Genomic DNA, 17,238 nt, shown 5'->3' on the forward strand with positions numbered 1-17,238 from the left:
CTTTGTAGTTTGCGGCTGAAGAGACTCATTTATATTAGTTGTAAATTAAGGGGGGAAAAAAGAAAAAAAAAAAACCACCTACCTTTCGGGAATTGATTTCTTTCACGTATAGTGGAAGTAGAAATTCAGATATTCCTTCAAGTCGTATTCCTTTTTTAGTGACTCTCAAATTTCCCATTCCATCCTACAATCAATAATATATATACATTTCACTTTATGAAATAACCTTATCCAGAACAAGGTAAAAGGAATACAGTATCTGACCTAATATAAAGTAATGAGTGCTAGAATACAAATGGTGAAGTGAAAGGGAACTCCCACAAAATACAGAAGAGTAAACTTGTACAGCCATATGATAACAGGAAGGACTGTCAGATTTACAAAAATGGAAAAAACAATAATGAAAGGTCTAAGTTTTATTTTATCATCAAACAATGACCCAGAAGCACATTTTTCATGAAAATAAATGCTTTTTCATGATTAATAGCCAAAGCATAGCAAGGGTTGTGATGCTGGCAAACTCAAGTATGACTGAAGACACCTAGAGAGTCCAGGCAACCAGTTTTGAGTAAAATGGAGACAGATACAATTATACACAAAAGTCTAGTCCAATATAAGATTACCCCTTTATTATTATGTTTTTGGACCTCTGAAGATTTGCCGTACAAAAATACTCTGAACTCTCTCTCTACAATGTATTTCTTTTGCTTTTCTGAAACACTACCATCCTGTGTCTAGGAACGGAATTTCAATGGGCCTATGAAAAAGTTCACGTGAAGTCAGTTTCTGCTCAAGTTTCCACTGTCCCCAGTCCTCCTGTTCATTTTGACAGGAGCAAGACAAAATGACTTACTGGCAAAGCTTCACCTAGTACTGTGGTATTTAACTGTGCACCCTGGCGGTGAACTGCACACATTATTCCTTGGCTGGACCTAATGCAAGGGTACAAAAGTAGATCATAAGTGACCTTTATTGTGGAGGTTAAGCTAGATTTTGAATTACATCTTCTAAGCAAAGCAATTGATTATTTTTAAGACTGAATGTAGTATTTCCTAAAGCAATTGATTATATGTAGTGTAGTATTAGAAAAACACTATGTCGTTGCTATACTTTGAAAAAATGTACACAAGAAAATATCCTGGAGGAAGAAAGAAAAAGGTTTCTTTTTATTAGTAGCTTTTATTTAGTAAACATGATTACTAAAAGTGTGTTGCTGGTGAAAAGAACTTCAAAATGCTGTTTGTTTTGATCTAGATGGAAATTAAAAAAGGGCTACTGCAAAAGGCTGGATGAAACAAGGCAACTAAATGATCCAACGCTTACTAAAATATATACATATAAGAATAGCATATTCTTACTGGACAAGCAATGAAACTTGCTTGGTACTTAGGGACAGGATCACTTTGCACACTGAGAGATTCAAAACTTATTATCTCTAGAGGTCTATTACTATATTCCTGACAGAAGATGTGCAGCCAGTGGAATTCAACTTGATCTACTTAAGTGCAAAATTAGCAAAAGTAACCTAATTGCTGATTAAATGCTTAGAAGAAATTACTAGCTCTATTGCAGCAGAACAGTGAGAACTTGCATTTCTGCACTGCTGGCTGAATTGCGAAACTAGTAACCTCCACCTGCTGGGTGGTCCTACGCAGACGGATGGCAGTGTCCCCAGCTGCTATAGCTGAAGCTGTAAGAGGGCACTGAATTAAACACATTTATACTTTTCAAAGATACTGTAGCCACTATAGCTATTCCCTGTCTAAAGCAAATAATGATGCCAACATGGCAGGTATTTGATAGATACCACAGTATCTGAAGTAGAACTCTGATGTTAGTACTTTAAGAGAAGAAATAATTTGCATTTTATGCAATGCAATTCAGCTGATATAATTTCCCAAACACAATGAGGACAGAGCGTGAGACTATTTTGCAAGCTATGATAGATATGTAAAGAACATACTTTCAGAAATCATGCCTTCACATGTCAGTTATGAAAGCATGAGCCTATATGTCCGACTACACAGCCAGAAACTAGCCGAGTAATAAAATAAATAGAACTTTCCAAAGTAAACAAAATATAGAATAACAAAAGCTACTGCTAAGGCTACAGAATGTACTTGTTAAACTGTTGTGGTACCAAGAGAAATTTAGCAAATGTTTAGCAGAAAAATTTAAACTTAGCAGAAATTTAGCTCCAAGAGTCCGTATAATCAATTATAAGCTTTGCTAAAGATTATGTTAAGCCAAGAACTGCTTTACTTTTGTTGGCAAAAATGCTATTGTATCAAACTATGACAACTAAATTATCAAATAATGCTCCTTAAAGAAATGATAGTTAAAAAAAAAAAAGATGCTTTTTTGGCTTAAAAAAATAAAATAAAATAAGAGATCTCTATAAAAATGATTTTATGTAGGAAGCTTACAAATACCTGAGTTTTTATAACAGAGTGGGATATGAAACAGTGGTGGCTTTTTCTGAGAAGAAAGTAAGGTAAAGATATCATACATTGCTTTTCCATGCACAATCCGCACTAATGCCCATTAATTCCAAATTTCAACAATCCCATTTTTTTTATATGTGCTATAGGAATAGCATACAAAATAGTAATAGGATAAAGTAACCTGAGAAAAGACAACAATCATGTTACATGTTTGGCAGTGAATATATACTCAGAATGAAATAGATACCGATTTATTGATTCAGATATAAACACATTTTATAACGTAAAAGTCAAATTCAATATGTTACTACATCTGGTTATGTAGAATGTCTGTAACTGCCAGGCACAAAATACTACTACTAAAGATCAGAGAATTCAATATTCCTGGCTTGGAGAGAACAAGTAGGAGAGTGTGATACTGCAGTTAAGGAATTAAAACTCTCATTGAGTCAAGAACAGAGTTCTGATAGACCCTCCGGTAGTAATTTATCATGCATCTCAAATGAAACGGATAGTCAGTAGGCACCAAAGGACTCTCATAATGTAGAGATCTTTTAAATCCAGATTCTGTCTCCAAAAGCTCACAGTCTAAAGAGGGAAGCACTGCACAAAACATGGAGAAAGGGTAAAAAAAGGTATAGTATTTAAACAAAGTACTTAAACCCAAAGTCCTAACAAATTAATACATGTTCAATGCTTGCAGGAGGAGGCTAAATTTGAGAAGGAATCTAGATGTTATGGTTGCAGTGCTATGAAATAGCACAGATGAACATTAAGTGTATGAATGTGTTATGCAAATAGGAAAAAGAAAAAAAAGAGGGTGAGATTATAAGAAAGGTGGCTGAAACATTGTAAACAGTGAGATACTGAAAGGGGAAAAAGAAAACTGGATTTGCTGTGATGGTGCAAAAAACAGATAATGTGGAGGGGCAGACAGCATGATGGGGATAACTGGGAAGATAAGGACACTAGCAGACACGTTGTGGATAAAACGGAAGAGAAACATGAAAGATTAGGAGGAAGATGACAAAGAAAATTATTTGTATTGTGTTCACACACACACAAAAGGCTGTATTCCATAAACAGAGCTGGAGCACAATTCCAGCTGGAGTAAATTTGCTGTTTGGGCATGGACATGGATGTATAAAGAAAAAATATAGTCAGCTACATTCCTGTAACAAACAAACAAAAAAACAAACAGAAAAAGGGTGGAGGCATCAGCAGTGAAAACAGAGGGGATTTTCCTAGCTTGCAAGGAAAGGTAACTGTGAATGTCAGTAACTGTAAACTGATAGCAAAATATCCGGGAAAAAACACTGGAATGGCAAAAACCTGGATTGATGGAAATATCTGTCTTCATCCATCTGCTGAAAATAATAACCAAGACTGTGTAAATGACAGCCAGGAGTAGATATCATCCAGGAAGAGTTGAGGAAGAAATTACTACAGTACAGTGCAACAATGTTTGAGGGATACATATTGACTGAGGAAAAAAACCTATACAATCTGTGGGAAGGCAGTACTGACAATGAGATTTTAACTGGAAAAGCTGTTAAAAAGGAATAAAAGTCAGACTACTATGCAACCTAAGTGGAAATAGAATATCCTGAATAGATGGTGCCCTTATGATTTTTAACCATGTAAAGCACAGCCTGGATTCTTCAGTTATGAAAGTAAACTTGAAAATAAAAGTCTATATGTGCTTATACGAATAGAAAACACCTCTCTAGACCAGTTAATAGGATCAAATGCATCTCACTTGCTAAAAAAGTTGATTTTATTCTCTGGCCTGGATAGCTATGTCACTTTTCTTTTGTACATTAATGTGTCCTTTGATATCATATGAAAAAGACAGAAATCCCCATGATCTGTCCTCACAGTGTATTCCAGATTAAGGTACAATCTTCCTACATTTTTTTTTTAACAATACATTATGAACTGTATGTTCTTAAAGAATACAGAGAAATATAGGATCTAATGATGCCATTTTTCTCCCTCTATGCATCCAACATTTCGAGTATTTAAGATTTTCAGGCCTGTTGAAAATCAAGTAGAATCTAATAGTTTTGATAGAAACTATGTGGTGAGAAGGATGTGAAGTCTAGACCGATCAGTATAAAAGACAAACAAACAAAAAGCAAAGCAGAAAGCCAACATCGCTAAAACTTTTGGACATGAAACATTCTTTTCTTTATTTGGAAGCATATTCTCTGTTTTATTATTTTCTTTAATGTTTTGTTACGTCAACGTGCCAGAATGAGTCTACCAAGATTTTTATGCCATCTAAACTATTTTCCAAAATAGGCAAAGTATTAAAAAGCCCCAAATCACCCAAAACCTTTTAATCATCTAAGGCTGACATGGAATGTCATCTCATTTTGCAGCTCTTTTGGCTTTGAAACTCCTAACCCTTTTATCTTCACTTGCAGCTGAAGTGAAGTAATACCGCTGAAGTGAAAAGTAACACGAAGGGTCTGGTGTTTTGTGGTGTTCCCACACACTGCTGCAAACCCATGAAGACAGCAGTGAAATGAAACAATTTTCTCAATGACTCCCGTAGCCAGCACAGCTCTGTCACCAAAATGAAAATTCTATGATTGAGCTAATCTGTAGTCAGACTAACATAAAGCCATTTCCATCCCAACTCAAACTCATAGCATCAATCTTTAACAAGTCGGAAAACGCTGTGCACTCCTTAAAATTATGTAGATAGAATAGAAGCATAAAATAGGGTCAGGGAATGGCATTTTTGTTTGGTTGTTTGTTTTCCCACTGTAATCACTGGCAAAATTAGCAAGTAAGAGCTAGAAAGGTTTCAGGACTATGTAGAGTTGGTTACAGAACACCAGAAACTAGGTAAAGGTAGGCAAATGGGCTGGGAACATAAAACAGATGAAGAAGGTCTGTCTTTCTTCCAGAGGTAAACACTGAGATGTGGTAAATCCGGAAGCATTATTTCCTCTACTTGTCATCTTTTCCCTCTTCCTTTCTACGTATGAAGTTGTTCAAGTAATATATATACTATAAATCATTTTAAACTAACTTCCAATCTGGAAAACATATTTAAACTGTACCAATCCCAGTGAGCTGAGTAGTTCATCACTTGGCTAAAACACAGTTTATTGAGCACTATAGAAAAAAATAAAACCAAAAATAATGAAGCAATTGAATTATGTCAGCAAATGTAGAAATAGAAGATGGACCCAAGGGCAAGGTGGAAGAAAGCCCCACCACCAACACCATACTGCTTCTGCTGAAGAATGAGAATGACTCATTACTATACACAGGAAGGGTGAACCAAACACCAGCATAAGGACTGGATAGCAGAAGTGGGTGTCAGTTTTAATTGTATTACTGTGAACAAGCTTTAATAATTGCATGTTTTGGGTATTACTCTAGCTGGACTAATACTGTTTTGACAAGACTGCTAATGGTTTAATTAGACTAATAATAAATTATTGGATGTGTGTGTATGCATGTGTTTATTTAGTCTACATAAATTGCACAGTTATTCAGCCTCCTTCCATGCCTTTGAGGCTTGGTTGTAATTTCAACACCATATCCTGAAGAAGCTAATTTAGTCATACTGAAAGTGTAATCACATATTATCCTTTTTTTTTTCTTCCTTTTTTTCTCTCAACTAAGTGGTTGCTTGACTTCAGAAACAGCAATGAAAAGCTACACATTGCCTAGCATGCTGACATTGGAGGACAATAAACAAATGTGCTATTTGCATAATAGAGGTCATCTTTGTTGACAAACATTTACTTTTATGAAACAATTTGAAATTTGTACACTCCTAAAGTTTGTTTGTATGCATGAGGCTTACAATTAAAATGCTAGACCAGAGGCTCTTGCACTTCTCTAGGAGTCTCTACAAAGGATTTTTAGCACTTACTCTTCTCTTATATTCCAGACCTTACACTAAGCTAATGCTAGACTGATAGTAAACTAATGATAACTTGAGAACTAAAAATATAATGTATGGTTTGGGTGGAAATGCATTACAATTCAGTCACATACACAAAACAGATTGTGTATTGATGGAATCTCATGGGTTTCTTATTTTTGCACTTGCCCTTTCGCCGTCTGACACAAGCAAACTTTCAACATTTGTGCCACTAAACTCATGTTTACTCAAACTCAAATGTGCTCATGCTCATTTAAACCTAAAAATACTTCAGAACTGTTTCAAAAGAGACTGGCTAATCAGAAGAAAAGAATAATCATTCAAGGCAACTGAACTTAGAGAATGAGCCAGTTCCTCAACATCTATATATTTTGATTTATAACTAAAGAATACTGTTTCTTGCAAAGATTTTTTTTTTTTAAACTAAGTATTTCAACCTTGTTTTCTATGAAACAAAGCTATGACAAAATATTCACCCATCCCTAGTACATGTTTAGTTCGTTTCACTTCCACTTACGTAGCTTCCAAACAATTCTGGACTGTGCATCACAGAACTGGAAGAATTGGGGCAGCAAAGAAAGAAAGGACATTCAGTAACCTTTTCAGCAGCATTTATTCCCATTCAGAACATTACAAATCATGTACTGAATTAAGTAGTGGACTTAGCTGAAAGGTTTTGCAAAAGGCTATTACTGTCTTGCACTACTGAAAAATCAACTATACCTTAACTACTCCTGAAATAATGGCTTGGGTTTTCTTTTTTTCTTTTCCTTAAAGACAGATTGTATACCTTCTTTAGGTATTTTAGGTATATTTTTATATATTTATATATATATTTATATATATATATATATATTAGGTATATTGTACTTTCTAAGCTATCTTTGCGTTTTGAAATATTTTCTTAACCCATAACCTGAGCCTCCAATGCTGTAATGCAACCACTTTACTTCTATTTAACCCTTCAGATTATTGCTTAGACTAAATAATCAAGGTCCATTGCAGCTCCTTGTATGTCCTTTTCAGCCTTAATGCCTCCTGTTGCTCCATCTGCCTTTAGTTCATCCACGTTTTAGTAGAATAAAACAACCAGAACAACCACAGCATATGAACATAGGAACTTAATGTAGCTAAGCAGAGAACCATTACCTCACATATTTATTCCAGCATACCTGTTTTTTTTTGCAATATTGTTCTATTATTGATTTATGATGTTTTTGGAATCAGATACCTTCTATCAGAATGAATGAATTGGAAGATTGTATTTCACAAACCCACTGGAAAACAACTCCTTTTTGTACTCAGAGTATTTACCCTGTATCTCATAAGGCCAACTTGTTTTTTCTCCTTAGCTTGACTCAACTAGAAACGATAAATGTAGATACCACATTAATCTAATGATTGCCTTCTTCTCAGCTGACAATCCAGCTTGCATAAATAATGACAATTTTATTGGAAAATAAAGAAGTAATTTCACAAGTCCATACCATTAATACCATGATTTTTTTTTTTTTTTTTAATCTCAACAGAACTTTCAATTTTACCAGAAAATCCATGTGGCTTCAGCAGAAGAGACTGAGTACTATTTTAAGATAAACCTTTCAAGTTAGGAGTCTTGTCTGTAGATCTTAGACCTAGATTTAAAATATTCTCTGATTCAGATTGTAGAACCCAAAGAAATCCATCTGTTGAGAATAGCTAGGTAAGCCACCTCAGAAATTTTAAGATACAATTTAACAATGTTAAGAGGATGCATTCATCTCAGCATTCCTTAAGGTATCAGCTAGGTGAAATGATCCAAAAGGTCCTTTCTTACCCTGTGTTATCTTAGATAATTTTCTTGTACTGTTACTCTGTATTCTTTTTCTTCAGAAACTACTTAAGCATAAGCCTAAATTACAATGAACTTATGTGCAAATACAGCTAAGGTATCAAAGTGCCTATAGTCCAGCACATCCTTCAGTAATTCCCTGGACTGGCACTTATGTTCATCAAGTATGCTTTTCTTGTTGGAAAAAAAAAAAAGTAAAAAAAAAATCAGTAAGTAGTAGCTATTATACTGCTTCTTCACTCACAATATAGAAAAAAGCAATCAGAAGTAATCAATTTTCAAGTCAGGCTAAACAACCTTTTACTATCATTGCAGAATTTATTTTTCAGTGAGAAAAAAAATGTTGCATAAATTTGGCAGTTTCAGAATTTTACTTTTCAAGAAATATAACTATCTAACATTGCAATCTTCGTAGTGTCTAAGTTTATAAACAATACTTTGTATTCCAATACAAATACTGCATATTTTCCAAAACATCTACCACACATCTTTCAACACGCAACACCTTGCTCTACTGATACGCTCAATAAAATAAATGAGACTAAGAGCAAAGTAGCTTGCTGCAGAGATCCATCTCTTGCTATCAGGGCAAAGGAAATGAAAGTGCAATAAATGCCACAAAGTTGCTTGAAAATAACTTTCCTTTTATCTAACCGCCTGCTCATGAGAACACTCATAACTGATAGCTTCAAGTTCTTCTCTTTAATACAAAAGTATTAAAAATCACAACTAACGCTACCTTTTTTTTTTTTTTTTGAAATGTATTATACCCACAACAATCAACAGATCTACCACATATCCTTGCAAATAGCTTCTCAAAGTTTTTTGCCATGCTGAGCTATCAACTCTGGTGCCAAGTGGGGGAAGTCCTGTAAAGAAAATAATTTCAAGACAAGTCAATAAATAAATACATAAATTACTGCCTCATTTTGAGGGATTATAGTGCATTCTCATGCATCACAAACTTCCTGTGGTATGGCTAAACTCCTGATCACTGAAGGACCATGAAAGCTACGTATCTGTGAATTAACAGTTCAGCATCCCACTGACTTTTGTAACAGGGCAATTTAAGAGAATGACTGGAGAAGGCATAAGAAGCATAGTAAGAAGCATAGTTTAGTACCACAATTCAGTCCTTTAAAAGCACAGCATCAGAGTTATCACTGTCATTATATCTTTCTCAGTGGTTAGCTATAAGGACACTGGGTGGATACAGAGTGACTATCTGAAGCTGTGTCCATACAGGAACCTGGAAGCCAGACTGAACCCACAGTCTATGCTCTGAAGGAACATAGACCTATGCACTCCTAAAAACAGATACCAGGAATGAAACAATCCCTGCAAATATACTTTAGGAAACTGGTAGGAGATCTATAAGCAAAATGATGAAGCCAAGAATCCCAAATGATCAAAAGGACATCAGTAATGTGCCAGGCACGAAGATCTCCAGTGAAAAAGAACGCAGCCAGCTGGAAGGGAATGCAGAGGTACCAGTCACGGAGAACAAACTGGACACCCTCCAGAGAAGCAGCTGATTAGGGAAGCAGCCTGTCACTAAAAACAAATGAGGAACCTACCCCAGCACTGGCGAAAAAGCAGCCACACCATGAATAATGAGAACCACAACTACCTACTGTCCTTCTCTGAAGTCTAACTATATTTAAAACTCAACTATATTAATATTCACCAGCCATCTGATTATTAATTAATGCACCTCATTTTTAATAACAGAAATAATAAAAAAATCTATGGAGAGAAGTAGATTCAAGAATTCAAATTCATATTATTCATCTTGTTGAGAACAAGCAGTAAGGGAGCTTGGATGAATGCCTTTGTTCTGAGGTTCAGATCATAAGTTCCGTCTTCCTGCCTTTAAAAGACTGCAAATGGTTATAAATAATAATAATTATAAAAAAAAATATGTCAATTTTAGTGTGACTTTATAATTTCCCTCCCAGACCGGAAGGACCAAATGGATGATAAATATATGTGAAAAGTAGTCCAGAGCACTATTGTCCTCAGTGACAATATAGGATATTGACACTGTTTCCAAATAAAGCAGTAGACAGCCTGATCAAGAAACTCCTGAAACACTTCCATGAAAAGAACAACGAGGTACTGAACCAGTCCCTAATTAATAGAAAAGAAACAGCTAAGAAAGTGAAGATTAAGAGGTAATGTATTTGAGATTGCTCACAAAAGGACAGAATTCTTGGAAGTTAGATTAGGTAGAAAATAACTCAAACTAAAGGCAATCTATTTCAAGAAGGCAAACTTCAGTAAGAGAACTCTCAGAAGATCTCCTGGGAGACTTGCCTAAGGGGAAAAAGGAATTAGAATGGTAGCTCCTTAATGAACCCATTTACCCAAACGAGAAGAAAAGCTCCTTATAAATACCCAAGAATATCAACATTTTTGATTTTTTTTCCCTTTTCTTTTTCAATTTTCTCCTTCTGTCAAAAGGTCAACATAATTGGTTCCCTGTTTTAATTGGAGCACCTTTGATAAAACGATAAAGATTAAGATCCTGCAGGGGAAGGGCTGAAGGGATGAAAGTGTTTAAGAATACTTGTATAAGCTAGGTATTTTCAAATGAGCTGAGTAAACTGAATTTTATCCTGTGGTAGCCAAAATCTGCAAGCCATAAATGATTAGCTAACGTGTCTACAATACTGACATAGCTCAAAGCAGTCGAGTGCGGCAATCCCTCATTTCCCCACTTACTCCATGTTGGCTCAGACTGTGGGACAGTTTTTCTGCATGTGAAGGGAATTCCTTTTGGACGAAATTAAACCAGAAGTTCTGTTCAAAGTGCAGCAACAGTCTCTAAAAGGAACAGAAAGGTCCCAATCAATGCGTGATCTGCAGCACAAGCAAGTCCCACAGCAAGTAACAAGTGCACATGCACCATCAGAATACTCTCAAACCACAGAGAACTCGCATGTTCTTCTGCTTCTCGTACTACTTGAAATACCAAAGGTCTCGAGCTCAGTAGACAGCTCACGTAGATGCTCCCAGCTCCTCACTGATTTAATTCCTTTGTATTACACAAAGACCAGCTATAGTTCAATATACTTTTCTTTTTCCTCTTTCTACTACTATATCCTTTCATCAGTACTTTTCTGAATTCTCATCTTTTTTTTTTTTTTTTTAAATAAATACTGACACCATTTTCCATCTTTCCTTCCCAATGGCAGAATCAACTTATTTAGTCTCACAGAAGATTCAACTTCATCGCATCAGCAGCCATAGTGACAGCTCATAGTCAAGGGTTTCAGCTATGCTCTCTTGCTTCTGTAAATTCTCCATCTCCTGACAGTCTTCCCCAGGAATTTTCATTTCCATCCATCCAAACCGTGCAATATCCTCTCTCATCTACCTTGCCTCTTCTTCATAGAAATAAAGATCTGAGATGCCAGAATCACTGAAGGCATGAGAACACCGTTGTGCTACTATCATCTCCACAAAATGGATGAGCAGATGCTCTGGAGCTTGCTGAATCAACATCGAGCAGCCTACAATCCTAAAAGGAAGAGTTTGTAAGATAGCTTTCTTTTGACTATCTTTGAACTACATGTGTATCAGGGATGTTTGGTTCAGGAGACCAAATTAATAATAAACAAATATGCATACCTATATTGTAGCTGTTGGGTCCCTTGCACAAATTGCTATTTTCTACTGAGCCAGTCATATTTTACCACATTAGTTTTTACTGTGTCTCCCAGTTACGCAGTATACATGCACAAAGTCTTTGTAAAGGATGGATGAGAGCAAACTGCAAAGGTGAAAACTAGAAAGGCAGAATTGGTATCTATCTTTTAGAAGACAAAATAATGGCAAAAGGATCAACTTACTTTGAACTCTTAAAATACCGTGAAATCTATACCAGAGTAGATAATAAAATAATTTGTAGGCAGCTAGAAGATGCCCATGAGATCAGTGAGGTGCAAAGCAATGAAAGAGACACAACAATGGAAAATGCAGTTACATGTTAAACATGTTAAAACTTGATGGTGTTGTTCACACTCGAGAAGAGAAATTAAAGAGGCACACACAATAATAATCTTAAAATATGAAAACACTTTCTTTGTGTCCACTGATAATTAGATAATAAACAATGAACCTAAACTGAGGAAACTGAGAATCAGGTTGTTATTAGTAGAGCATTTTGACTCTAAGAACTAGAACAGAAAGATTTTGCATGGTTTTGTAATACCTATCCATGAAGATTTTTATGAACTTTTTGGATACACATCTCTGAAGAATGATGAACAGTTAAAGCCATATTGTAGCAGAGGCAAAACAAGTAGCTTTTGGAAATCTCTTCCTGTCATTGTCTACAATTATTTTAAGATTTCCATGCAAAGACTATTAAAAAAAGTACATATCTTCACAAGCTGCAGAACTGGATTTGTGCCTTTTTTGTTGAAACCTTTGTACAAAATGCATTGAAGCCTCTTTTAAGCCCATGGTGCAAGTATCTAAGACACACATACTAAAAATAAATAAATGACCCAGTAGAATCGATTGGCATTATGATATTTTTCTGCAGAAAAAAAAAATCATGTTTATGTTTTACTGAGCTTATTTCTAGAGAATTGGAAATTGTTTTCAAACACTATCTTACAAAAATCAAAGTGCATATTTTTGCATATCTCTGCATATTTTCCCAGACAGCTTTTAACTAAAAAAAAAAATAAGAAAAAATTAAAAACAATGACAACAAAGGAAGCTTTTAAGGGATGAAGAGTATAGTATCTCTGAGTTAAATTTCAGTGATTGCCCTTTTAGCTACGTTAAGAATCATAATTTGTCCTAACATAGCCTTTGAATACAAACAGTATTATTGTATTTATTATATGATGTCAGTTTCCACATTTATTGCCTATTTCATTGATCACCAAAATGCATGTACACTTAGTTGGTTTAAGACCCTACACAAATGTTTTGCCTAAACTGTTTCAGTAATATAATAAAATCACTGTCTCAACGAGCGGTGAAACACTGACAAAATTGCAAAAACACAAAGTACTTGTTCTTTGTCTGCATAACTAACATTACCCATATTTTTTTTTTGTTTGTTTTTTCCCCTTTTGTTGAAGAATTAGTTGAGTACTGGAATCAATGTGATTAATATTGTGCAAACAGGCAATTTGAGAATACATACATAAGGTATTCTGTAGAGCAATTACACATGCGATTGATTATTCAGATCAAAACTGTAATAAATTCATTCACTCATATTCTTCATGATGCACAGAAGGGTGAGCATGATCCTTGTTTATATAGAGGATGGAAGATACAGGAAAGAAGGTCCTGAAAAACTGGGCTAACAACAGACCGCAGAGCGAAAACTAAAAAGAGTTGAGATGTACTACTCTCCTGAGAGTAGTGACAGGTTTTGACAGATGAGTTCTGCTAAGCAAACACAGCACAGTCTATCCAGAGAACACAGATTCAGGACAAATGCAAGTTTTAGCAAGAAAATTGGATTCTTTAATGACGATCCACCAATTAGAAAAATGCATATAAGCACAGACCATTAGAGAGATCAAAAGAAGTGTTGTGATTTTGGCTGGGTAGAGTTCATTTTCTTCATAGAGGCTGACACAGTGCTGTGTTTCATATTTTTAATGATAACACACTGATGTTTCACTTGTTGCAGAGCAGTGTGTTTACACTAAATCAAGGACTTTTCAGCTTCTCGTGCTGACCAGTCAGCGAGGGGGCTGGGGATGCAACTGGGAGGGGACAGAAACAGGACAGGTGACCCAAACTGGCCAAATGGACATCCCATGCCATATGGCATTATGCTCAGAAATAATAGCTGGGGTAAAGGAGAAAGGGGGGACATTGGTAGTGATGGCATTTGTCTTCCCAAGAAACCATTACATGTGATGAGCCCTGCTGTCCTGGAAGTGGCTGAACGCCTGCCTGCTGATGGGAAGCAGTGAATGGATTCCCTCTCTTGCTTTGCTTTTGCGTATGGTTTTTGCTTTCCCTAGTGAACTGTCCTTATCTCAGCCCACAAGTTCTTGCACTTTTACCCTTCTGATTCTCTTCCCCTTCCACCTGGGGAGAGTGAGTGAGCAGCGGTGTGGTGCTGAGCTGCCTGCTGGTGCTAAGCCAAAACAGTAAGAAACCAGGAGAGAGTTAAAGGAGATTTTTACTGGAAAGCCCCTCCCACCAGCAGAGATAGGATGTACTATAGCATTTGAGGAAGGAAAATAGTGAAGGTATTGCCCTCTTCACCTTAACAAAAATATATTCAATTCCAGATGTTGAATGGGGCTTGGGAATGAAGAAAGAGAAGGTTGGGTTGGGCAGGGGAAGTTAAAAAAAAAAAACACTGATTTTTCTCCACATTTTTTTTGAGAAAAATATTTGAGAAATTTTATTCTTTGCATACTCGCTCTTCAATGTGAACCATCACATATTTCCTTTGATCTGTCATTATCCTTCACTACAGTGACAGTTCAGTCATCTGTCTTGTCATTTTTATTTATTTTTTTTAAAACCACTGTCAAAGAAACTCAGCTGTTTACAAGGAGGTCAGACTATGTGCTCTTGTGGTCATTTCTAACTGTATTTTCTGTGTACAGAGGTTTCCTCAACGTACTGAGAAGATACACTAAGAAAATGAAAGGTATGAGGGGAAAAAATAAATTAAAAAAAAAGAGTGCTATAGTACAATAAAGTAATCCCAAATCTTTCAAGTCTTAAATATATGATCTTCACTATATGTAACATGAGGGAATTTTGCTCTAGTGAAATAAAGAAATATAAAAAATATTTTACAATGAACCTATCACCCTTATCACTTCCTGAAACTCTAGGCAAGCATTCTGCGTCTAATGATTCACTAAAGAAAAATACAAAACGGAGAGAAACATATATCAAGTCACTTTTACTTCTCAAGTGTCTAAACCTCACCCTTTCATACCTATTTTCCAAGGCATATCATCCCAGATGTATCTTAATTTAAAAGAAAAAGCACTCACAGGTATATTTGTCAAGGCTGAGTATCTTAGTTGCTTCCAAGGAAAAATACTTCAGTGTAACAGGCACAGACTAACCATAAAGAGAAGATCCTTAACACTAAACAATCTGTATGGCTTTGAAATGTTAAAGAAATATATTCATTTATTGGGTTGTTTCTTTTCACTTACAAGTCTCATGAAATTTCTCAATTTCACTACTAGTAGCATTCTTTATGTCCACAGGTAAGAAAGACTGATCTCAGATCATACAATTATTCCGTGATTTAATACCCACATTTTGGTAATACAAATTTTGGTAGGGCAGAACAATGTAGCAAGAGGAAAAAAAATAATACCAAGTTAAAAAATAGTAAGTTAAAGGAAGAACTTCTTCGCAATTACTGCATCACATTTTAGAACAGAACAAATGATAAATTCTCTCTAAATTCACTTCATAGGCAGAAATCAGATCTGTAATCTTTTTGTTGATTATATTTATATTTCAAACCTATCTGCATGTATACGGAGTATCAAAAATTTCTGGTTTTAGTGAAGATGAAACAACCCATTTTTTGGGATGTACAAGTTTTTGGACTGATGTATTTGCAATCCATATGGAAATACACTCGCAACATCAGAAATAGGTTGATGGGAAAAGAAAAAGGAAAAAAAAATGGAGGGGAGAGAAGGAAATCTCAGTACAGACGTTCTCTTCTACTTCCAAAGTAAGTGCACTTAGAGAGTCAATTTTTCCAGGAATTTTAAGTAACTAGCAACAAACATTTCCTCAAAGTTAAGAGTCAGTAGAAAGCAGGGAAAAAATATAGAAGAATAATTATATAAACCATCTCTACACAAACATTATTCTTCCCTTGCTGTGATGTGTTTTACACCGAAAAACACATGTAAAACTACAGCAAATATATATATATATATTTTTTTTTTTCAAAAGTAAAAAAGAATGTACTACAAGGAAAGAGTATAGACAAACTGAGTAACTTTTACTTCCCTCTGCTGTCTGATTTTCCTTACTTGGTGTTTTGAATCATCACCAGTGATAAAATAACTTCCTCATGCACTATTGTGACAGTGAATACTGTGAGATTCATTATTAAAGTAGTAAAAATATTCCTATAGTACAAATCCAACCTAAACTACAAGTTATTCTCCTTTAACTGAGGTCCATTTTAGATTGAAAGAGATCATAATTATTATAGCATTTCTTTCTCTTAAATTTAATCCCTAAATCTTAAATTTTATTTCTAACCTCTACCTTATTTTTTTGAAATCCATCTTGAAAACTGTATCTAAGATTTCTTTCAATCAATTAAGAAAGCAACAGAAACACACAGTCATTGCAGTTGGAAAGCACCTCTGGAGTTTGTCTTGCTCCTGGACAAGGCAAACTCAGGGCTGCATTCAGTTGGGCACTGACTGTCTCCAAGGAAGGGGATTCCTGGGCAAACTCTGCCATTGTCTCATCACCCTGACAGACATAAGATGTTTTCTACATACTCTTTTCATAACTTCAAAAGCTAAGACATTTCTCTCAATTTCTTATATTAAAAAAACAGAACAGAACATCTTTACAAGGACTCAGAGTTGAAATATACTGGACTAGCATGAAGTGCATACAAAGAAATTGAGTCTTCTATCACCTAAGATAAGGGAAATCTTGGGTCAGATGAAAGGTATTGAGATTTTTGCCAACAGGTCTACTGTACACAGCATTTTAGCATGTATACATAATACATTTCCTCATCCCTGAGTTTTAATATACTAATAAAGCTCCAGATTTACAATAAAGTTGAACAAACACAACAAAGGACAAAATCTAACGCTTGGTCTTTTTTTTTTTTTTTTTTTTTCCCCATCCAGTGAACAAGAGCCATATAATGACAACCCATTATTGCTGTTGGTAGTATTTTCCAGTGTATCAAAATAAACAAACAATGATAAAAAAATTAATGCAAACTTATTTTCCAAAATATGGGTGTAAAGGCTGTAAACATTATATCCTATCTGGTCTGATAAGACACCATATGCAGACTTAAAAGTATCCTAACCTTATGC

General features: G+C 35.2%; 1 protein-coding gene across 2 annotated transcripts in view; it reads right to left on the reverse strand.

Annotated features, from left to right (window-relative positions):
• Positions 1 to 17,238, reverse strand: part of SGCZ (sarcoglycan zeta) — a 199,226-nt gene that overhangs the window by 117,792 nt on the left and 64,196 nt on the right. For both annotated transcript variants that reach the window (XM_035539598.1, XM_035539589.1), the window contains exon 2: positions 83 to 184. In XM_035539598.1, coding sequence (XP_035395491.1) covers positions 83 to 184 — 102 coding nt within the window. The remainder of the gene's footprint in view (positions 1 to 82; positions 185 to 17,238) is intronic.

Source organism: Cygnus atratus, chromosome 4 (genome assembly GCF_013377495.2).
Source record: "Cygnus atratus isolate AKBS03 ecotype Queensland, Australia chromosome 4, CAtr_DNAZoo_HiC_assembly, whole genome shotgun sequence".
Taxonomy (NCBI): Eukaryota; Metazoa; Chordata; class Aves; order Anseriformes; family Anatidae; genus Cygnus; species Cygnus atratus.